The sequence below is a fragment of the Capra hircus genome, chromosome 5, assembly GCF_001704415.2.
Source record: "Capra hircus breed San Clemente chromosome 5, ASM170441v1, whole genome shotgun sequence".
Taxonomy (NCBI): domain Eukaryota; kingdom Metazoa; phylum Chordata; class Mammalia; order Artiodactyla; family Bovidae; genus Capra; species Capra hircus.
Window position 1 is genome coordinate 113,671,720 of NC_030812.1, and position 24,388 is coordinate 113,696,107.

Here is a 24,388-nt window from a genome sequence, read left to right on the forward strand (position 1 = left end):
AAGCTTCTAGAGGGCCGGCACAGGTCACAAGGGCTCCCCCCAGCCCTTGGCCTGCTTGTGGGGAAAAGCTCAGCAAATGAAACGACCCATTTGTGCGCTTATCTGATGTGCCACGGCTGTGCAAAGGTGGTGGCCCTGGCTGCCTCGTTGACCCCCCACCCCCGACCCCGGCGCCCAGGTAAGGTCACCAGAGTCCAGGGCTCAAACGAGTAGAACAAAAGGGGCGCAGAGGGCACGCGGTCTGTCCGACTGGCGGCATTTAGGAGGGGAACCACCGCTGCGCTTGGAGAGTAAGCGTGACGCGGCGCGTGGGAACCGCCGACGGCTCTCGCAGGCTGGACGTGGTGACCCAGAGCCAGACCTCGGGCGGCGGACGCCGCCGGGGCCAGGGGCGGGCGGGGGGCGGGGGCCGGCGCCGGGGCCGCGCCCTCCCGGCCACTCCCCGGGACGAGCGGGCGGCGGCGGCGGCGGAGGCGACCAGGGCGGCTCCCAGACGCGCTGCTCCCGGCCCGGCCACCGGGGTCCCCGTGCGTCCCCATGTCCTCCGCGCCCCTGCGCTCGCCCGCCCTGCGGCCCCACAGGATGAAGAAGGACGAATCGTTCCTCGGCAAGCTGGGCGGCACGCTGGCGAGGAAGAAGAAGGCCAAGGAGGGTGAGTGCGCCTGCCGCCGGCCTCCAGCCGCGCCCGCGCCGCTCTCCGCTCCGCGAGACCCAGGCGGGCTGCCGACCCGCCCCGCGCGCCCGCGCGCGCACAGCGCCGAGCCCCGCCTGGACCGGATGGAGCGCAGCGGGGACCACGCGGCCCGAGTCCCCGCCGGACCCGATTGAGCGGCTGCGGGCACCACGCTGCCTCTCCGCTCCGGGCCCCGCGCGCACGGTTCCCCAAGCCCTCCGGGCCCGCGCAGCGCGCCGCCGTGACCTTCAGGGCAGCCCTTGACCCCCTTTAAACCCCGGGCCGCGAACCAGCCGCCAACCTGGCGGCGCCCCCTCTCCGGGCGGCTCATGGAGCCCTCTTTGGGCTCCTGGCGTCATCGAAACGCGCATCGCCGGCTCCTGCTGAGGACAGGACGCTGAGCAGCCGTGGGGACGAGCCCCCCGGCCCGCTGGAGACAGCCCTGTGTCCACCGCGGCCCAGGTCACCAGCCATTTCTTTAGCCGCCTCCCCCGGCCGCAGGCCTGCGCGTTCAACCCTGCCTGGGGGCCGCTCGATGAGCATTTATTGGGTCCCACTGCGGGGTGAGCCTACTGCTGGGAGCCCGCTGGTTTTCGGGGTGCAGTGCACTGCACGGATTGCGCCCCCAGCCTGGGCGAGAGGGAAGGAGGAAAGGGATGCTCGAGGCCGCGAGGCCCTCCCGCACGGACTGCACAGGTCCCTCCATGTTTGCCTCCACGTGTCCACGAAAATTATCCTAAAACACTTCCTGCCACCTCTTACAGTTCTTTTTTGGAAGAGTTGTGGGTATGTGACTTCGGGCCTCTTGTTTGTGCTCTTTAAACACGGCTGTTCCCTGGGCCTCTCCCAGGACTGCATTCCTGATTTTTCCCTTTGTTCTGGCCAGGGGAGTCTTTCCCCTAGCCCAGATTTCCTGTGGGGAGGGTGGGTTATGCTGCGGTGGCTGTGAACCAGGCTGGTGGGGGCTAGCCACAGTCTGGACCTGGGGAGAGAGAATCCGGAGTCAGGGGGATCCAGGAGCCTGACTGAGCTTTAGAGAGTCTTCCTGTACCTGCCAGGCTAATGTACCCCCCAGGAACATGTGCACTCCAAGGACAGGCTTGCAGGCTCATATGGACCCATGTTAATTTCTCTCTTTGGTGTGTGTATTCCTGGGGATGTCTGTGACCTTTTACCTCGAGGGCTGAGCAGATGAACAGACACTGACACACCTTCTGCTCAGGGGTGCGTGTGTGTGTGTGTGTGTGTGTGTGTCCATGCATTTCCCACCAGGGTGTGTGTCCGTGTGTGTGTGTCCATCTGTGTGTGTGTGTCCATCTGTGTGCGTGTGTCCATCTGTGTGTGTGTGTCCGTGTGTGTGTGTCCATGCATTTCCCACCAGGGACAGTTTTACCACATTAGATGGTTCCCCCTGAGGGCAGGGCCTTTCACCTTTAGTTTATCAATGAAAAAAATGTCTGCCATATCAGTAATCGGAAGGATGTGGAATTGCGCCCGGAGGAGGAAATTCAGGATGGAGACAAATCCTGCTGAGCAGCCCCTGCCCCGGTGATTCAGCCCAGGAACCACGGGATGCTGGCCTCAGGAGCTGCGGGGCGACTCCGAGGGGCGACCTCAGCGAGCCCAGACCTGGGCAGCTTCCATGCACTGTTGTCAGTCGCTCAGTCGAGTCCAACTCTCTGTGACCCCAAGGACAGCAGCACGCCAGGCCTTCCTGTCCATCGCCAACTCCCAGAGCTTGCTCAAATTCACGTCCATCGAATCGGTGATGACATCCAACCATCTCATCCTGTGTCGTCTCCTTCTCCTCCCACCTTCAATCTTTCCCAGCTTCAGGGTCTTTTCCAATGAGTCAGCCAAAGCATAGGAGCTTCAGCTTCGGCATCAGTCCTTCCAATGAATATTCAGGATTGATTTCCTTTATGATTGACTGGTTTGATCTCCTTGCAGTCCAAGAGACTCTCAAGAGTCTTCTCCAGCACCATAGTTCATAAGCATCAATTCTTCGGTACTCAGCCTTCTTCATGGCCCAGCTCTCACATCCATACAGAGAAAAGTGCTAAATGCTTTCACTTGAAATATCTGGTTTTCCTTAATTAACAGGGATCTTTTGATGTTCGGATTCCCTGGTCTTTGTTGCAAAAACTCCTGCATATCCTGGCCCCTCCTTTGCCTCTTCTGTAGCCGTCCCTCAGAGCTAGCTGAGTCCCGGGCTTATGTCCTCAGTTTTGTCCACCAAGTAAAACATAACTCTCGACTTTGAGGCTGTGCATTTTTTTTTGGTTGACAAGTTGTACAAAGCAGATGAATCACTCCTCTCTGAAGCCTGACATTTAGGATCCAGACTGGCTGCTTACTTCTATCAAGTCACGCCTCCTAAAAGAGATGATAAATGGCCTTCCCCCACCCTAGGTCATTCCCGCTACGTCTCTGTTCTGCAGATCAGAGGGGCAGCAGGAATGATTCATCACGCTCACCAAAATCATTTCAGTTCCTCTTTATGCCTTACGGCAATTATAAACACAAATGTCGTACGGTCTCCAGTTCATTCATGGCCTGCCGTGGGACCCTAGGAAGAAAAGATGGACAAGGCTCTTCTTTCGTGGACCAGGGACTCAGTCATAATAAATAAAACAGACTTATAATATCTGCTAGGAAGAAGGTGTAAAGTGCAGTCAGACAGGTGCTGGGGAAGGCCTCAGAGCAGGGGATGTTTGAGACCCGAAGGAACCAGGAAAGCCATCTCTCACAGAATAGCAAGTCAGCAGAATGTTCTGGATGATGAAGCTTTTTATAGGTGACATTTACTCCCTTGGACTATGAAGAGCAAATGCCTGAACTCATGGACTAGCCCCAACTTCCAAAGCGAAATGTTTGCCTTTGTGAACTAGCATGCGTCTAGAAAATCAAGGGGAAAATCTGGTTTAATTTGAATATACCAAGAGTACTCAGAATCATCCAGTGATGAACAAAATAGTCATGAAACAGCAGAAGGAAAGAGATATTTCTGTAGTATAGTTTTTTTTTTTTTTTCGGTTTGTTTTGTTTTGGCCACACCACACGGTTTGTGGGATCTTAGTTCCTTGACCAGGGATTGAACCCAGGCCTTCGACAGTGAAAACGCTGAGTCCTAACCCCTGGACCGCCAGGGAACTCCCAGCTGCTTTTGCTTTGCTGTGTGAGTTAGCTGGGTCCCCTGCCTCATTTCTCAAGATTGGGGTGCCTGGCACACTCAGTGGTCCCCCCCCCATGCAAACAGAAGGTCACAAACACTTATCAAGCAGGAATTCCAAGAGGACTGACCTTGGAAGGGCTCCGTGGCTTCTGCCTGTCTTGTGGAAAGAGCAGAAGGGGTGAGGAGTAGGAGGGAGGCCGAGGTGCGAAGGCTGGAGAATGAGGTCCTGAATGATTGATGGAGAGTTGCTGGTCTCCCTCTGGGCCTGTTGCCTTGGCAACCTGCCCCCCCTGCCACTCATGTGGTTCACTTGCAGCAGGTCCTGGCCCCACCCAGGCCCCCCATGGGAAGGTGCTCATTTGCCTGCCAGGGACCATCGGGAGGACGGTGATTCGAGGTGTGCCGGGCGCTGCCAGCTGCGTGGTGGGTTTCATTTCCTTTTTGTTAGAAAGTCCACGATGAGTTCAGTAGTGTGGGTGGAGGTGAGGGGGAGGGCGCCGGGACAAGGACCGCACTGCTGGGAAGTTAGAGATTTGGGTGCGTGGGGCATTTGACCCTGCAGAGCCTGGGGCTGTGACAAGCACCGAGGCACGTATTAGTGGGGAACGTCCTGTCACTTGCCAGGGGAGGTCATGTTCAGAAATGTGTGCTGGGGTTTGGAGGAACCCTTGCAGGAAGTGCCCTGGGTGAATTCACAGCATGATTAAGGCTGTGATAGTCTATGGGAGGGAAGCAAGTCGCGTCATGTGGTGACCCAGCTTAGAAAACGGAACTGTGATGAACAGTGGGGTGTTGGGAAAAGTGGAAAGGAACACTTAAAAAACCCCCAAACTCCCCGTAGAAAGCCCGGGGGCTGTGAAGGGCCACGCGCGAAAGTCATTCGGTTTACAGTTTACGAGATGGACAGAGCAGGCGCAGAGGAAGGCTCCCTGCGGGGGTCCCCAGCAGTGCCGCAGGCCAGGACGGGGTGAGAGGTGCCCCGGGACGGGTGCCCTTGCAGCTGTGTAAAGTCCTTGGAGCCAGGGGTCCAGCTCTGGGGCCAGGAGGCCCTGGATGGAAGGTGGGGATGGGCTCCCCTCTGCCCGTTTGCCTGAGAGGTTCCCGCCTGCCTTGACCTCCGCCCTCTGCCCAGACCCCAGGGACCAGTGCCAGCCTGTGAGAGCTGAGCCCACCACAGCCGAGCCAGAGGCTCTGTCCCTGCTGCTTTTCTGGGGAAAGTAAGTGTTCAGGAAGCTGCTGTTCCCTGATTGCTTTTCCTCTTGTAATCATATTTTTTAGAGCAGTTTTAGGTCCTCATTCTCCAGTGACATGATGCGGAGCTTCTTTTTCTAGGCTCCTATGTCATCGGCACATCTTCTTTGGCAAAGTGTCTGCTCAGATCTTTGGCCCATTTTTTTTTAATGTATCCTTTATTTTATTTGTTTTGGCCACGCCTTGTGGCATGTGGGATCTTAGTTCCCTGAGCAGGGATTGAGCCGTGCCCCTGCCTTGGCAACTCGGAGTCTTAACCATTAACCTGCCAGGCAAGTCCCTTATTCTTTAAATCAAGTGGTTTGATTTCTTGTAGTTGAGTTTTAGGACTTCTTGGTGCATTTTAGATACGCATTCTCTATCAGATGCATCTTTGGTAAATACTTTCTCCAGCCCTGCAACTTGTTTTCTGATTTTCTTCACCCTGGTCATCTTCTGAGCCCTTGATGCACACACAGAGATAAATGAGCAAGATCTTGACTGAAACCTCAGGAACTAGATCTAAAGAGACACCAGGTGACTGCAACTTTGCACTGAGGGTTGAAAGCATTGAGTTGCTTTTCTGGGTTTTAAATAACTTCCAGAAGAGACTCTCAGTCGAAACCAGCTCTGCCGACCCCAGTGTGTTCCCTTCGGTTCGCCCTGTTCTTTACAGAATGACCAGCTGTGTGGACTCTGGGCTGTCCCCAAACACCGTCCCACATCAACCCTTCTCTGTAAGAAGAGCATTTGGACAGAGGTGCCCGGCAAGGGTAGGACTTTTCACCTGCTCACAAGTTACCTGCAAGGCGGGACTTTTGCCCTCACTTTATAGTTGAGGAAACACAACCTTACCTGGTAGCTGCAGTTTAAACCAGTGGTTCTCAACTTGGACTTCCCTGGTGGCTCAGACAGTAAAGAGTCTGCCTGCAATTCGGGAGACCCGGGTTCGATTCCTGGGTCGGGAAGATCCCCTGGAGGAGGAAATGGCAATCCATTCCAGTATTCTTGCCTGGAAAATCCCATGGACAGAGGAGCCAGGTAGGCTACAGTCCATGGGGTTGCAAAGAGTGGGACATGACTCAGCAACTTCACTTTCTTTCAAACTGTCAGCTCAGTTTCCTAAGGGGAAGAATCTGGACTGCCCATGGGGGCCGGGTACCTGTGCTGGGCCAGCTGGTTACAAGCAGGTGTGGCCCAAACACAGAGTCACCTAGGGGGTAGGGGTTCTGGAGATAGATGGGGTGTCCCTGGCAGACCCCTTCCTCTCTGGACAGAGAGTGAGGAGACATGGCAGACTTCCGTGAAGGTTCAGAGGAAATTGCAGTTGAGTCCTCCATAATCGCTCTGGCTGGGAGATGGATGGGAGGCGGGGGTGGGGAGGTGAAGGCCTGCTCGCCTCCGTCCCAGGACAGCAGAGGAAAGAGGCTCCCGGAGCTCCCAGGACCTAAGGACACAGACGGGGAGAATCTTGACCTGGCAGCTGGGAGCTGATGGCCTGCGGGGACCTGACGCAGGCCTGTCCTTGGGAGTCTGGGCGCTATGGGGCCAGGGGCAGGTGTGGTGATGGATACCTGAGGGGACACCCAGTCTGAATGTGAGGGGCCGTGAAGGAGGTCCCAGCTAGTCCCACTGGGGAAGTGCAGGCCATTCAGAGCAGCCAGACTGTGGTGTGGTTTGTGGGCCGTGGTCAGCCTCAGGACAGGCTGGAGTGGTCCCCAGACCCTGTCATCCTTGGTGAATAGTGGGCGCCAGTGTCCAATCAGTATCCCTGCTACTTTAAAGAGTCTGGTGTGGAGTGAACTGGATTGGTGCGACTGGTAAGGAAATAGCTGGAGTGTAGGTGCAGGCAGGGTGGGCTTCCTGGAGGCAGTGTACGGGGCTGGGAGCAGCAGGATTCCTGAGACGTGAGGAAGCCGCAGCTGCAGGGCTTGATGTAAAGGCAGCGACCCAGAGGCTGCTCTGAGATGGAAGGAACTCTGCATAGAAACAGGTTAGACGAGGCCCCACCCTTCTCCAGGGCCCCTGACCCTGCTCCCAGTTACTCCCGGGTCTGAGGCACCTGGGGAGGTGTGGAGTTCACAGCTTTCCGGGGTGTTTGCATAAAGAGCTTATTGGGGGCAGATGGCGACTTCGAAGTGATTTCCACATCCTCTTTTAGGCAGATCTCAGCACACCGTCCCACGTACCTTTGAAAATAAGAATGGAATAGTGTCTTTCTTTGCCGCAAGACGAAGGGAAGGGATTTGTACTGAGTATGGTTCCCTTTGTCCAGGGAGGTGGGACTTACCTGGGGCTTTTTACTGACGTGATCACCTTGATGAGGGACAAGACGCTTAGGAAGTGATCACTGGAGATCACAGGGAAGGTAGGTTAGCCCTCCTGATGTACAAGGAGAGAAAGAGGGTGGCTGGTAAGAAGGGGAGGGAGGTGAGCGGTTGAGGGACTGGGGCCATGTACCCAGTGGGCTCTGGGATCTTCAGTGGGAAGAGAAGTCAGTATGGGTCCTATTTGAATCCAGTGGGCTGTGAGCTTCCCAATAGACCCAGCCACGTTTCTCGCTCCAAACCCTCACGCGTCCTTTCTGAGCAGGGCTGCCTCTGCCCGTGGGAGCTGCTCTTGGTCCGAGAAGGGGTGAGTCTGTCAGCCCCTGTAATGTACACACTCCTTGGGGAGTCACTGGAAATCACCCCTCTGTTTTCCTCTCTCTCTGTGGCTGAGAGGAAGTGGCTGTCAGGGGGCCTTGGTACGGCTTTGTCAGGTTTCCTTTGCTTATTATTCTGTTTATAATCTTCAGATCCAACATTTCTCCTTGTTTGTTCCACTGCTGTCCAGATGCACCCGGGGCATTTCAGAGAGAAGCACATAGGCACGTCAGCATGTCCCGCACTGGGCTTTTTTTTTTTTCCTGGCCATCTGCTGAAATCTCTAGGAAACTGCTTAGGTAGAGATGCTGGGCCCAGAATGATGACTTTGTGTTCATTACCTTTCAGCTAACTCTCTGTGGTCCTCCTAGCATCTTGGTTTTACCTGAGTGGTCCCAGGAGAGTCAGGTCGCCTTGGCAACCCCACACTCATCAGAGGAGCTCAGCTTTGAATTCCCGTCCCCAGTCCATGGAATTAATATTTATCGTACATCCCGAAGTTGCTTACCCTCGCATTCCCTGTCCAGTCGTCAGAATAATTAAAGGATGGTTAGCGGATGTAAGTGGGTAAGCACCAGCTGTGAGCGGATTTTAAGTGCTCTGTGTGATGGATTTCCCCCCTGCTGTGGTCAGCAGAGGGCAGGTACTTTTACCCAGCTCTTTTCTTGTTTTAAAATGTGCGGTTCCATCACAGCAAAGATATACCTGAAGAAAGCATGTTTTCTCCTTATATTAGCCATACACTTGACCTTTTAGGTTTCAGATGAAAAATGGCTTTACTTCCTAATGAGTATATTTATTATTTACTAGCTTATGTAGTGACTGAAGAGACATTTAGTAAGTCTGTGCAGGGCTTAGTTGCTCAGTCGTGTCCAGCTCTTTGCGACCCCATGGACCATAGCCCACCAGGCTCCTCTGTCAATGGGGATTCTCCAGGCAAGAATACTGGGGTGGGTTGCCATGCCCTCCTGCAGGGGATCTTCCCAACCCAGGGATCGAATCCAGGTCTCCTGCGTGGCAGGCGGCTTCTTTACCAGCTGAGCTACCAGGGAAGCTGATGAATACTGGAGTGGGTAGCCTATCCCTTCTCCAGGGGATCTTCCCGACCCAGGAATCGAACCAGGGTCTTCTGCATTACAGGCGATTCTTTACCAGCTGAGCTACCAGGGAAGCCCATTAGTAAGTCCAGGAGCACCTAATAGACATTTGTTGACCCAGTGGTGGTAATCTGCTGGCCGGAACTCAGTGCTATTGGGGGAGGAGAATATAAATGTGAACTGTAATCAATTCTAGGAGCTTTTGGTCGCTTCTGACTCATTGAAATGTTGCTTTATTTTTTAAAGTATAGTTGATTGACAATGTCATCTTAGTTTTTGGTGTATAGCAAAGTGGTTCAGTTATACATACACAAGAGGAGAAGGGGATGACAAAGGATGAGATGGTTGGATGGCATCATTGACCCGATGGGCATGAGTTTGAACAACCTCCGGGAAATAGTGGAGGACAGGGAAGCCTGGCTTGCTGCAGTCCATGGGGTCGCAAAGAGCTGGACATGACTGAGCGAATGAACAACACCAACATATATATATGCCTGTGTGTGTGCTAAGTCACTTCACTCATGTCCAGCTCTTTTCGGCCCTGTGGACTGTAGCCCGCCAGGCTCCTCTGTCCAGGGCCAAGAATACTGGAGTGGGCTGCCATGCCCTCCTCCAGGGGATCTTCCCGACCCAGGGATCAAACCCGTGTCTCTTATGTCTTCGGCATTGGCAGGTGGGTTCTTAGTGGTAGCACCACCTGGGAAGCTCACATATATATATATACACACTTATATTATTTTCTCGGATTCTTGTCCAAAGTTATTATATTACATATAGTTATTATAGGTTATTATAGTTATTATAGGTTATTATAAGATATTACATATGGTTCCCAATGCTATACAGTAGGTTTTTTAGATTATTTTATATATAGCGATGTGTGTATGTTAATCTCAAACTTCAAATTTATCCTCACCCTTTCCCCTTTAGTAACCATAAATATGATTTCTGTGTCTGTGAGTCTGTTTCTGTTTTGTAAGTAAAATTCATCTGTCTCATTTTTTCTAGATCGCGCATGTAAGCAGCATCGTATGATATTTGTCTTTGTCTGGCTTGCTCCACTCAGTATGACCATCTCCAGGTTTATCCGTGTTGCTGCCGATGGCCTTATTTCATTCTTTTTTTTTTATGGCTGGAGATGCTCCTTGTTAGTAGCATTAAAGGAGGTGCCACTTCCTGGTTAGAAGAGCAAACGGAATGAGGGGCAGGCTCTAGCACCTTCTGGTTTCTGGGGCTCACGGCATCTGGGGCGTCACGTGCCCGGCTCCTGGAAGCCAGGGGCGCTTTCATTTTCTGCCTTCTTTCTCCAAGCGTCCGGGTCGTGGAGTCCCCTTTGACGATGCTGTGCAGTTTGCCGTCTTTGTGTTACAGCTTTGGGGCGTCACTTCCTCATTTGTGAGTTGGAAGAATGTGGGGGAGACACCAGCTCTGCATTTCTGAGCCACGAGGCCTCTCTGGTTCCCGGAAAGGCAGTGCGTTTCTGAGGGAGGCGGCTTGCCGGTGGCCGGAGCCCGCTCTCCTCGCATCCTTGCTCTGAGGGCCTGTTCCTCCATGTCTGTCGGCCTCTTTGCCTGGCGAGCCCACGTGGGTCACGATGACTCTTGCCCTTAGGCGATGTGAGGAGAAAATGTGATGACGATCTTATCAGCAACCGAGCGCTCGTAAGCGTGTGCGAAGTCTCTTCAGTCGTGTCCAGCTCTTTGCAACCCCATGCTGCCCACCAGGCGCCTCTGTCCCTGGAATTTTCCAGGCAAGAGTACTGGAGTGGGTGGCCATTCCCTTTTCCAGGGGATCTTCCCGACCCAGGGATCGAAGCCGGGTCTCCTACATTGCAGGCAGATTCTTTACTGTCTGAGCCACCAGGGAAGCAGGTGTTACCGATAATGTTGAAGGTGCGATACTGACACGGAGCTGGTTCCTGGTAGGGCCGGGCTGGCCGTTTCCTCCTGACAGTTCTAGTGGTAATGACTGTCTGTGTTACGGAGGATTCTGAGGCTGCATCTGGGCTGGGGAAAGGATGCTGGGCCTAAGTTAGTCAAGCCTGGCGTGAGTATGGGCGGGTTCACTGCTGAGTGAGCATCCTCCCCGGAATAGAAGCCTCTTCCCACTTTGGCCCTGCATCACGTCAGTAGCCCTGGGCTGCTTCTCTCACGGCGTATCCCCTGCAGGTGCTAGTGGGCGGTTGGTGTGAGAGGGACACAAACCCTTTAAGTCGTCTGCCTTTCGGGGAATGTTGGGATCCTACCTCTTGTCCTGCCCAAGTGTGACCAGGAAGCATCGTGCTCGCTCCCTTGAGGTGTGCGCTGCCGAGAAATGGAAATCCCTGTGTCTGCGAGGCAGCAGGTGTTTCTGAGCTGGGTTTCAGTGGTCCTCGGGGGTGAGACCAGCTCAGCAGCCATCCTTGCCCACCCTGGCCCCCCGATGGTGCTTCCTTGCCAGCAGCCTAAGGAAGCAAAACGTTAGGCGAATCTGAGCAGATTCTTACGCTTGCAGGTTAGTAGTTGGAATGCTTGCTTGTCAAGCTTGGGTATTTCAAAATGATTGCGTCTTTGAAGCTTTACTTGCCTGTCAAGCAGAGCAGGTCAGGGATGTTGGTTTCCCCAAGCAACACCATCTTGATAGTTGACTCCTGTTGTTTTCTTAAGTTAGTTGTTTTCATACTTTCATCTGAAAAGTTACAGTTCCAAAGGATTTAGCTTTTAGTTTGAAAAGCAAAGGAAGTGTTAGTCACTGTCGTGTCCGACTCGTTGCGACCCCACGGACTATAGCCTCCCAGGCTCCTCTGTCCATGGGATTTTCCAGGCAAGAATACTGGAGTGGATTGCCATTTCCTACTCCAGGGTATCTTCTCAACTAAAGCTTAAACTAAGCTTTTAGTTTAATATTGGGTTATTAACAAGGTGAAGAGGGATTGGCAGTTTCCTGTCTCAGGGCTTGCTTGAATCCAGCAGTCCCGGAAGCAGCTGTCTGGTTTGATGGCGCCCAGGCCACCCTCGGTGTCTGCTGCTTCTCCTGTTACCATGGAGTCTGCTAGAAGCATCCAGGTGCTGCTTTAAGTGTGGGGGCAGAGTATCCTTTGAGCAGGCTGGGGAAGAGGACACTAGGCTTGTGGTGCTCAGAATTTATTGTTGGTGTAAACAGACTCGGAAGGACATCTTTCCCAAAGCCTTAAAGTGTCTTCCTCTCTCTGTTTTTTGTTTTGAAAATTAATATTGTCTTTCAAAGGGAGACCTGAATGAAGTAAAGTCTTAACTTTGAAAGACATACCTTACTTTTAAAGTAAGACCTTAATATATACAAGCTTAAAAGGCATTCATCTAAGAAGTGAGGGAAAGATTTTTTTTTTAATTACGCAGAACAGAGTCCTCTCAGGCCAGGGCTCACAGCTGAGGCTTGTTGGCACCTGGGATACTCTAGGCACAGCACTAACCACTCCATGCATGACTCAGTTAATCCTCACGCACAGCTGATAAGTGGATACTTCTTAGTTCTTCCCATTTTTCAGATGAGCAAACAGAGGCCCAGAGAAGTGAAGTCCTCTGCAGGAGATTACGCTGCTGGGCCGGTGAGATTAAAACCTTGGCGGCCTTGGCTCTTAATCTCCACCAACCTTGTCAACTGGAAGAGCCATTCAGATGCCAGTAACCTTTCCAGCTGGTCTGCAGCAAAGTCATTATCATTCCTGGCATGAGGTACACTCAGCTCTGGTGGTAGAATGATGCTCTGGAGACAAACGAGATCCACTTTGTGCTGAATGGACTCGTTGGCATTTGCAGAGAGAAGGCAGAACCGCAGCGGCTTCGTGCTGCTCCGGGACCCAGGCCAGGCCGCTGCTGCCCTCCGCTGCCCGCCCGGCGCCCGGCCGGTCCCCCATCTTCCTTGGCTCGGGGCCCTTGCGTGTGCTCTTTCTCCTGCCCTATTGGCTTGAAGGTGGAGCCCCGCGCTGCCCACTTGCCCACCATGTCCCGCGCCTTCCTCCCAGAGGCTATGGGCTCTGTGGCTAGCTCCCGGCTCATCTGGGTCCCCCAGCCTGGCTTGTCACCATCCCCTCTCCAGAGATGATAAGAAATGCTCTCGGCCACTTATCATGGTCCTTGTGTACTTGCTGTGTGAGCAAGAGGCAGTCTGCGCAGTGGTTAAGGCCGCTGACCTGGGGACCTACCTTTGAGGGTCACAACTCGTCCTGCTGCTCTCGGGGGCCCGGGCCTGGGCAAGGTATTTCCCTACCCTGTGCCTCAGTTTCCTTTTCTATAAAAAGTACTTAACTCAAAGGATTTTGGGGGGGAATTGGGTTATTCAGTGAAATGATGTAAGTTCAGCTGGGTCTGATCAAGCAATCGCGTGGAAGGAAATATTCCTATAACTTGGGTACCAATTCCACTTCTGAGCACCAGCTGTGATTCTGACGCCAATTCCAATGTGTGTGGGGTTTTTTTTAATCCACATCAAGCAATTCTCCAGCGCTAGCCAGCTGCCCAACAATTCAATCCCATCCTGTCTGTATAAAGTACATAACAATCAAGGGCCTACAGTATAGCTCAGGGACGCTAACAATGTTTTGTAATAACTTAGAAGAGAGAGAATCTGAAAAAAATGGACATAGGTGTTTGTATAACTGAATTACTTTGCTGTATGAAGTGAAGTCAAAGTGTTGCTTCATTCATCTCCGACTTTTTGCAACCCCATGGACTGTAAGCCACCAGGCTTCTGTCCGTGGACTTCTCCAGGCAGGAATACTGGAGTGGGTGGCCATTCCTTCTCCAGGGGATCTTCTTGATCCAGGGGTCGAACCCAGGCCTCCTGCACCACAGGCAGGTTCTATGCCGTCTGAGCTGCCAGGGAAGCCCCACTTTGTTGTAGGCTTGAAAACTAACACAACATTGTAAATACCTCAAGTGAAAAATACTCAGTTCAGACGCCATCCCGAGATGGCACCAGACGCCACAAGTCAAGGGCTCCGACTTTGGTTCCTGACCACGAATTCAAGTTGTCACCTGTGCTTCTGACCGACTGGGTATAAGCCTGAGGTTTCCACAACCCCCTCCTTGGGTTTGATTACTTTGCTAGAGCAGCTCACTGAACTCAGAGGAACATTTTACCCAGTAGGTTGCTGGTTTATCATAGAGATACGCAACTCAGGGCCAGTCGGATGGAGGAGATGTACAGGGTGAGGTGTATGGGAAGCGGTGCCCCCCCCCAGTACCTACTTTGTTCACCAACCTGGAGCCTGTCTGTACCCAGTCCTTCTGGGCTTTTATAAAGGCCTCATCATGTAGGCACGGGTGATTAACTCCCTGATCATGAGAGACTGAGCAGGTCCATCTCTAGCCCTTCCCTCCTCCCCGGAAGTTTGGTGGAGTGCCTGCAAGTACCAGCTCTCTGACCACATGGTTGGTTCCCCTGGCCTCCACCCCCATCCTTAGAGTACCTAGGGGCTTTGCACGACTTGCCCCCTTCACATAAGATGCCTTTATTGCTCTCATCACTTAGGAAATTCCTAGGGTTTAGGATCTAGGGCCAGGAATTTGGATGAAGATCAGATATATGTATTTCTTATTACAAATCACCATTATCACAATTTCCAAAACACATGTCTGATAAAGGACTGGTGTCTAGGATATAAAAAGAACTCCTTCAACTGATAATAGAAAGACAACCCAGTAAAAGAATAAAGGTTTGAACAGAAGTTCCATCCGAGACGGTACACAAATGACCGACATGCATCTGGAAAAGACCCTGGCTCAGCATCGTTAGTCACCCGGGAAACGAGCCGCAGATTAGAAGCAGAGACACACTCCGCACCTGCCAGCATGGCTGAAATGATCCCACCGCAATTCAGGGAGAAAGTGGAGCAGACAGAAGGTTCATACACGCTGGAGGTGGGGTTTACAGTGGGGCCGAAACTTAGGGCATCAGTTTGGTAGTTTCTTGAAAAACTAAACCTCCCTCCTCCCTGTGACCCAGCAGTTCCAATATGAGATACTCAAGAGACATAGACACCTGTGTCCTTATGAAGCCTTGTAGCACAATGTTCATAGCAGCTTTATTCACGGTAACCTAACCCTGGAGACAGCTCGGCCGCCTGTCAACAGGAGGGTGGAGAGGTGGGCGGGGCTCCAGGGAGTGAGAAGGAGCAGGTGGCCCGTGTGCACAGCACCACGACTTTCCGAACCTGCTGTGCAGAGCAGAAGCCAGGCCCAAGGAGTGCACACCGTAGCCTGGTTTCTCAGGAGGGGGAGGTCTAGATGGACACAGCTAATCTCTGCTGGTTGCCTCGGGGGTGGGCTGGAACCTGGCTGGGAGGGGCAGATGGCATCCACTGTTACTGTGAGGATGTCCTCTATCTTGATGTGCATTCCAGTATATGCACATTTCAACTCGAAGAAAAGAATTATAAATAAATACAGCACTCTAGATAGAGATGTGTATGTTTAGGGGCAGAGTATCTCTGTCTGCAGTTTACTCTGAAATGCATGAACGTTACGATGGTGTGGCAGGCTGATCACAGAGATGTCCCCAGAGATGTCCACATCCCGTTACTCAGAGCCTTAACTCCATCACCGTACATGGTCGAAAGGACTTAGCAGATGAGGTTGAGTTGAGGGGCTTGGGTGGGGTGATGATCCTGGATTATCCCCGTGGGCACAGGGTCCTTATAGGAGGAAGGCAGGAGGTCTGTGTAAGGAAAAGAGAGGTGTCAGTGGAAACAGAAGTTGGAGTGGTGCAGGACCACAAGCCAGGGAACGTGGGCCCCTGTAGAAGCTGGAAAAACCAAGAAACAGATTCTCCTACACCCTCCAGAGGGAACACAGCCCTCCTGACACCAGGGGGTTAGCCAGCGAAATTTAGGTCCTTATTTGTATTTTATACAGAGAGAGTGAAATTGAATTGTTAGCAGCCGGCCAGCGCTCGAGAATTGCTCGATGTGGACAAAAACCCCCATACACATTGGAATTGGTGTTAGAATCACAGGTCATGCTCAGAAGTGGAATCGGTACTCAAGTCAATTGGACTTCTGACCCCCCAGAACTCTAAGATAATAAATATATATTGTTTTAAGCCACTGCATTTGCCATAATTTGTTAAGGCAGCCGCAGGCAACTAATACAGATAGATTGCTAGAGAGAGTGATGGATCGATGGATACATAGTGAAATAATTACAGAAAAACGTTAGACTCCAGGCAGTGGTGTACAGGCGTTCACGGTCAAGTTTCTGCACACTTTGAAAATTATAATTGTGAAAATTGAGGAGAATGCCTAGGCTGGAACATCATGAGCTCTACCTAGATGTCAGCCATCAGTCTCGTCAAAATTACCGTTGTGGCCCCTCCCCACTGTATCCATCAAATGCAGAGCAGGTGCAGAAAGCGGAGACTGCAGGCAGCAGTAACTGAACAGAACGGATAAAATATAAGGAGACCGTCATGGCCTATTAATGTTCGGATGGTTGCTTGCATTGATTTAAGAAAACTTGAGAGAAGAACTCAAGTGAGGGGATTTCCCTGGTGGTCCAGTGGCTGAGACTCCTCACTCCTAATACAGGGGGGCCGGGTTCCATCCCGGTCGGGGAACTAGGTTCCGCATGCTGCAATTAAAGATCCCTCGTGCCGCAGGGAAGGTCGAAGATGCTGCGTGCCGAGACTAAGACCCGGTGCAGCCAAATAAATAAAAAAATAAAATAAACACCCAAAAAAGAACCTAAGTGAAGGGAGGAGAGGTCAGAAGCCAGAGCACAGTCATTGTGTTGGGCTGGCCAAAAAGTTCATTCAGATTTTTCCATAACATCTCATGAAAAAAACCTAAGCGAGCTCTTTGGCCAGAACAATAATTTCTGCCAGTGGTCCGATCGGGTCCAGGCAGCAAACAACGTGCAGAAATGGGCCGGGAGACCAGGTGTCCCAGGGGATCGTACTTCCTCCTCAAACTCCCTGCGCTGCGACCGTTTCTGGGAACGTCTCCACTTTGTTAGGGGAAGAGAGTGTTTTAGTTAAGTCGATCTAGAAAACATATTATTAGTATAATGAGATTTTAATGATTTGAAATTTTGTTGGAGACGCACACAGCATTTCAATCTTATTGTGTGCAGCTGGGCTTGGTTTTATTTTTTGCTCGGGCCCCGTCACAAGGACACATTTCTACAATTATTATTTAGATTTTCTGTCTGAGAGCCCTGCTCGTAGGCTGCTCTTAATTTTCTTGTTTAGAAAAATCCCTTGGAAGAAAAGAATATCCTTTCTGTAAACACTTAGCTGGCTTGATCAGAAGCAGAGTGTGAGCGCTGTCCCTGAAGAGACTGATGTTTGTTTAAGGGTTGTGCCAGGTCTTTGCTCCTTGTTTGAGATTGCCACGAAGTGGAGACAGCTCTGATGTCCATCAGCAGCTGATGGACACCCACAGTGTGGCCTCTCCATATGGCAGAATGTGGTGATGGTTTTTTGGTCGCTGAGCTGTGTCTGATCCTATGGACTGCAGCCTGCCAGGCTCCTCTATCCGTGGGATTCTCCAGGCAAGAATACTGGAGGGGATTGTCATGTCTTCCTCCAGGGGATCTTCCTGACCCAGGGATCGAACCCCAATCTCCTGCACCGCAAGCTGGTTCTTTACCTCTGAGCCACCAGGGAAGCCCCATACGGTGGAATACTATTTGGCAGTAAAAAGGAGCAATGTACTGATTCAGGCTGCACTGTGGATCAACCTTGAAATCCTGATGCTCAGTGAAAGAAGCCAGACACAAAAGGCCACATGTACGATTCTTTTCGAATGGCATGTCCAGAATAGGCAAATCCACAGAGACAGGAACTAGACTAGTGATTGACAGGGGCTGTGGGCAGGAGAGGCAGGAGTGACCGCTGATGGGCCCAGGGCTTCTTTGTGGGGTCATGGGAACGTTATTAAATTGATTGCGGTGATGTTTCCAAAATTCTGTGAATATACCCCAAATCATTGAATTGCGCCCTGTCAAAGGGTGAATTGCATGGAATGTGGATTCTATCTCAATCAAGCTGTCAAAAAAAAATGAAGTGTGTGGCTGAGAGCAGAACCTCAGAGCTTCTCCCGCTTCCTCCCATGTAGATCAGCATCTCTGCCTGTTTCCGAGGCGGGATCCTTAGCCTAGAGGGGAGGATGGGATCCTCCATGAAGCACATGGACTTTTCCTATACGATTCTGCTTCATGTTATTGGAGAAATGTGCCGATCATAGCTTTAGAACTGAGTTGATGACCCCCAGGGTTAAGACGATGGTTTTAAAATGATGCTCTGAGAGATTCAGGGAAGGGGAATGAGCCCATATGTGTTAGGGTCCTGAGTACTTCTGAGGGGTCTTATTGTTGGCACAGATGTCTCCTGGGGCTTCCCAGGCTGCTGAGGAGCCTGCCTGCCCATAGAGGAGACATAAGAGATGCGGGTTCCATCCCTGGGTCGGGAAGAGCCCCTGGAGGAGGGCATGGCAACCCCCTCCAGTATTCTTGCCTGGAGAATCCGCATGAACAGAGGAGCCTGGCGGGCTGCTTTCCATGGGGTTGCAGAGAGTCAGACAGGACTGAACGACTAACAGTTTCTGTTTCACTGCTGGCCCCGCTCTCGTCTCTCGTTTGTTCATTGTGATTCGTTAATCTTTGAGCCTTCCAGGCACACCGTCACTCATCAGCGCATTCACTGAGCTCCCTCGAGACCAGCTACCACGGTGGGATTGGTGACCAGTGGAGTGACCTTGAGCTCTTGTGGTGTTGATTCTCCCTTCACTCTTACTGTCTACTTTTTGAAAAAGGGAAAGTTGTGTCCAGCTCTTTGAGACCCCCTGGACTGTAGCCCACCAGGCTCCTCTGTCCTTGGAATTCTCCAGGCAAGAATACTGGAGTGGGTGGCCATATCCTTCTTCAGGGGATCTTCTTGACCCAGGGATCGAACCTGGGTCTCCCACGTTGCAAGCAGATGCTTTACCTTCTGAGTCACCAGGGAGGCCCACTCTTTACTCCCCACTGAATGAACGCCAGTTCACTGTTGGCTGAGGGTGTATTTTGGGCTCTGTGTGTCTAGGCTGTGTGCCAGCATCACACTCTATGTAGTTTCGTAGTAAATTTCTTCCACTTTGTTCTTGCCTTTTCAAGATTGTTTTGGCTCTTCAGGGTCCTTTGAGAGTCCATATGAATTTTAGGGTGGATGTTATATTTCTGTAAGAATTGCAGTTGGGATTTTAGTAGGGATTGCATTGAATTTCAAAATTGGGTAGGATTGTCATCTTAACAATACTAAGTCTTCCAATCCAGGAACACAGGGTGTCTTTCTGTTTATTTAGGTCTTTTTCCCTTAGTGTCCTTCTGCAGGGATACGTAGTTCTCAGCGTTCAAGTTTGCCTGCTTGGTTAGATTTGTCCCTGGTGGGCCGTCTCTGGATGCTGTTTTAAGCGGAACTGTTTTTGTGTGCCAGGTGTTAACTGGTTCCTGCACTTCAGGGCCCCCCTCTCTTGCCCACTTGCCTGGTTCTTACCTTTCGCTGGGGTCTTGTCTTTATGGATGGATATCCCTGACAACCAGGGGAGGCAGTTCAGTTCAGCTGGCAGGGCCTGGCCGATGGGGGTTGGGGGCCGGGCTGGGGGCTGACTGCCATAGGGGATAAGCCCGTCGCCCTGGAGGTGGACCAAGTCGGCTCTCAAGTGGCCATGTGGCAAGTCTGATAGAGGCTGGGGTCGGGGCACAGAGGATGGTGCAGCTGACTGTCATGAAGCCAAGGCAGGCTGTCTCGGTGACGCCTTATCTCGTTATGCAGCCCCTGGATGCACCTGATTAAAAGGGGCACTTACTGCCCTGGCAGCGTCGGCCAGACTGGGTGCTAACCAGGGATTGTTGCTGTTCAGTCGTTAAGATATATCCAGCTCTTTGCCACCCCATGGACTGCAGCATGCTTAGCTTCCCTGTCCCTCACCAGCTCCTGCAGGTCGCTCAAACTCATGTCCATAGAGTCAGTGATGCCATCCAGCCATCTCATCCTCTGCTGCCCTCTTCTTCTTTTGCCTTCAGTCTTTCCCAGCATCAGGGTCTTTTTTCCAGTGAGTCAGCTCTTCACATCAGATGGCCAAAGTATCAGCTTTAGCATCAGTCCTTCCAATGAATATTCAAGGTTGATTTCCTTTAAGATTGACTTGTTTGATCTCCTTGCTGTCCAGGGGACTCTCAAGAGTCTTCTCCAGCACCACAGTTTGAAAGCATCAGTTCTTTGGTGCTCAGCCTTCTTTATGGTCCAACTCACACCCGTATACGACTACCAGAAAAACCATAGCTTTGACTGTAGGGACCTTTGTCGACAAAGTGATGTCTCTGCTTTTAATACGCTATCTAGGTTGGTCCTAGCTTTTCTTCCAAGGAGCAAGCGTCTTCATTTCATGGCTGCAGTCACCATCCGCCGTGATTTTGGAGCCCAAGATCCCAGTAGGGTCAGCCAGAGCAGGAGCTAGACAAGGATGGCTCTGCAGAATCCTGGCTGAGCCCGCAGGGCACTGCCATGGGCTCATTTCCTCCACTGGTTCAGGACAGCAGAGGGCGCGGCTGGGGACTTGGAGGCTGAGGCTGAAACCAAGCAGGACCCTGTGTGGCTCCTGGGCACAGAAGCTTTTTTTGCGACAATGCCCCGCCCCCACCCACCCACCGCCCCGTCCCACCCCCGCCGCCCATTTCTTGTAGGCAAGACTCTAGGCTCCACGACCTTCCCTGAGTTCTAAAGGGTAGATTCTAACAGTTGCTAATCAAGGGAGGAGCCTCCAAGAAATCACCTGAGGCAGGATGAAAAGAGCCCTAGAAGCTTCCTTGATGAGCAGCAGGGTTTCCGTGCCAGAGTCTGCTGACCAGGCCTCAGGGCCGTCGCTGATAGCCGCGACAGGGGAGCGGCAGCCTGGTCTCCGCTGGCCTTGAGGATAAGCGAGGGCCTGCACGGAAGGCTGGTGGGAGCTGTGGTTTGCCTTCCTTCTTGTTTTTGGTGCCTCCTCCGAGCCAGCACCCTCCCCAGCCCTGCACGCTATCTGCTCCTCTGTCCTTGCAGCAGCCCCAGGGCATATTATGATCCCATTTCACAGATGGGGAGTGAGGACGGAGAGGCCCTCAGGGCTTGTGCGCGAGGACCTGGGCTGCATGGGAAACCTCTGCCCACTCCTCAGCCTGGACCACACCCTGGAAGCTCAGTGACCACACCCCGGCCACTCCAGGACGTGGTTTTAATGGCATTTGGGAGAGTGGCTGCGAGAGGATGGGGCAGACTTGTGGTCGCTCTGTTGTTCAGTTGCTCAGTTGTGTCTGACTCTTTGTGATCCCATGGACTGTAGCACGAGAGGCTCCCTGTCTTTCACTGTCTCCTGGCGCTTGCTCAAACTCATGTCCATTGAGTCGGTGATGCCATCCAACCATCTCATCCTCTGTCGCCCCCTTCTCCTACTGCCCTCAGTTTTTCCTGGCATCAGGGTCTTTTTCCAACGACTCGGCTCTTCGCATCAGGTGGCCAAAGTACTGGAGCTTCAGCTTCAGCATCAGTCCTTCCAATGAATATTCAAGGTTGATTTCTTTTAGGATTGTTTGGTTTGATGTCTTTGCAGTCCAAGGGACTCTCAAGAGTCTTCTCTGACAGCACAGTTCAAAAGCATCAGTTCTTCGGTGCCCAGCCTTCTTTACTGACAACTTTCACATTGGTCCATGACCACTGGAAAAACCATAGCTTTCACTATGCGGACCTTTGTCTGCAAAGGTTCCCCTGCCGCCTTCTGCAGGGAGAACGCAGGGAGGCACTGACTCGTTCATTCATGTTTTCATTGAGCAGCCTTGGGAATAGAGCCTGTACAAAGCTGGCGCAGTCCCTAGGTGGTCCCGGAACAGACAGACCAGACCCTGATGCTTTCCAGGGACCAGGGGCCTTAGCACATGTGTTGGTCCAACCCTGGCCTGGGGTCAGGGAGGCAGGCACTCCTGCAAAGGTGTACTTGAGCTCTGAGCTGGGGCATGTGTTGGATTTAGCAGGAAGTGAGGACAGACGGGGGGATTAGTATGTGGGAAGGCCGAGAGGTGGGTGTGGGGGTGGTGGGTGGGCAGGGAGAAAGAAGGTTGTGAGGGAAAGGTTGTATCCCTCCCAGTTCGGGTGTTAAAGTCCTAACCCCTGGTCCCTTGGTGTGACCTTGCTTCGGAGGGAGGGTTTTGACAGAGGTAATTAAGTCAGAGTTAGGGCGGAGGGTGGGCTCTCGTCCAATGTGAATTGCATCCTTATTTTAGGGGAATTCAGGACACAGGGCTTCCCGGGTGGTGCTCGTGGTGAAGGACGCGCCTGCTAATGCAGGAGATGTAAGGGAAGCAGGTTCGATCCCTGGGTCGGGAAGAACCCCTGGAGGAGGAAATGGCAGCCCACTCCAGCATCCTTGCCTGGAGAATCCCATGGGCAGATGGAGCCTGGTAGGCTAGAGTCCGCCGGGTCACAGAGTTGGACACGACTGAAGCGACTGAGCTTCAGGACACAGACTCACAGAGGGAAGCAGTGAAGACGCGGGGAGCAGGCTGCCGTCCACAAGCCCAGCAAGGAGCCCTCAGGAGAAAGCACCCTGGCTGGCGGACCCCCAGCCTCCAGGACTGTGAGACAGGACTTCCATTGTTTAAGCTGCCCCCGGCTGTGTGCTTCCTCGGGGCAGCCCCTGGACAGGAAGACAATGTCTGGTTGGATCACGGAGTGGGGTGGGGAGTGTGACCGGTGAGGCATGAATCACACAGAAGACCATGCGGAGGCCAGTTTCTGGCCTTGCCCATCGTTGGCAGAAGCAGCACTGTCCACGCAGGTCGAGGACCAGAGCCAAGCCAGTCTCACACCGTGGGGAAGGCTGCTCCTTCCTGGGCCGCCTCTTTCACAGTGTGATTATTTTTAGAGAAGAGGACTGGCAAAGATGCCGAGTCATGGAGCTTTGCTGCCACGAGACAGGAGGGAGGCAGGGTGTCAACTTAGAGGCAGGCCTGGGCATGGCCATCCGCCTCCCCATGGACACTCAGGGGCCATTCCAGCCCTGAGTGGATGAGAACAACCTTTGCCGGAAGCCCAACAGAGAGAAACAAAACACCCCAGCCCTAGAGAAACTGGGCTGAGGGCCTTGCACTTGAATAGGGTGAGACTTAAATCCTCTTTACTTCCTTATGGAGGGAGAGTCAGCTTTGAGCTAGAGAAGTGCTGGGCAGGATCCTTTTTAGGGGGTAAGTGACGCAGCTGCAGCTGCAGTTGTTTCAAGCAGAAAGGTTTGGCTCAGATAAACGAGCCTGAGAAGAGACAGAAGGGGCTGCTCTGGGAGGACCTGCCCAGAGATGGGAGCTTGTGCTGAAACGGAGCAGGTGCTATGGTCCCTGGCCCCCATGTCCTCTTCCTGCCTTTTGTCTGTGGAAAAACTTTCGCCAAAGAATGAGTTTAGTCACAGACGTGAGAAAATGCAGAAACAAAGGAAAGCAGTCAGAGAAAACCCAATAATAAGAGTTTAGTCATTAAGCACGGGCGAGGGCCTGCAGTTCCTTCTCAGGGGCTGTAGATGATATTCTGAGCCATATCCTGTGAGCTGTCTTATAGACACGGAAGCCCTCACCAGGTGGCGACGTTAACTACCTGAGGACCAGACTCTAGCTGTGATGTAAGTGGCTGCAGTTCCGAGAACTGGGGAACGAGCCGACCCTGGTATGGAAGATTAACTGCACTTAAAACAATCAAGGTAAGGCCAGTCAGACCACTGATGGCCAATTTCAAGACGACTGTTAGAGCTGACTGCTCTTTCTGCATGGAGCTTCCTCCCTCCGCCAGTAAAAGCTCTGGCTCACTGAGGTGGCTGTGCGTGGGGAGTCTGCCTTCGGACAGGCGTCCAACCCCTTACCCCTACCCCCTGGTTGTGCATGCTGAGCGTGCAAGCTCAGTCGTGTCTGACTCTGTGCTACCCCATGGACTGTAGCCCGCCAGGCTCCTCTGTCCATGGGATTCTCCAGGCAAGAATACCGGAGCGGGTTGCCATGCCCTCCTCCAGGGGGTCCTCCCGACCCAGAGATCGAACCTGAGTCTCCAGTGCCTCCTGCGTTGGCAGGCAGATTCTTTACCCCCGAGCCACCCTGGGAAGCCCCCGGTTGCCAACAGCTGAAATAGAGCAAACTTTCCTTTCCACCGACCTTGCCTCTGTATTGGCTTTCGAGCGTTTGAGAGCAGCCGGATCCCACTTCTGGTTTCAGTGAGACCCTGCCCTGCCTGCTTCGCTTGCCCTGCCTCCCCTCCCCCTCTCTCCAGTCAGGTCACCTGAGCACTCTCAGCCCATCCTGTCCCGTATCCTGTGTGTCCCATCCTGTCTCGGGTGGCCGGTGGGCTCCGCTTCAGGTTATCAGACTCTGGCCCTGAGGTCTCCAGCTGCAAGTCCAGCTCTCGGGCTCCAAGATGAGCCGCCTTCCGAAACAAGGAGGACTGAGTCTTGTGTGCAGATGAGGAAGCAGAGGCCCTAAGACGGGGTAGGGACCCAGGGCTCTGGTTGGGTTATCTTCTCAGTGTAGGTCCTACATGAACTCGAGTTCTCGAGTGTCGCAATGAAGGC

The 24,388-nt window shown here is 52.7% G+C and overlaps 1 protein-coding gene across 1 annotated transcript in view; it reads left to right on the forward strand.

The window, feature by feature from the left end:
- PARVB (parvin beta) overlaps positions 459-24,388 on the forward strand; it is a 115,175-nt gene continuing 91,245 nt past the window's right edge. Inside the window, exon 1 of the mRNA XM_018048881.1 lies at positions 459-652. Coding sequence (XP_017904370.1) covers positions 538-652 — 115 coding nt within the window. The 5' untranslated portion in view covers positions 459-537. The remainder of the gene's footprint in view (positions 653-24,388) is intronic.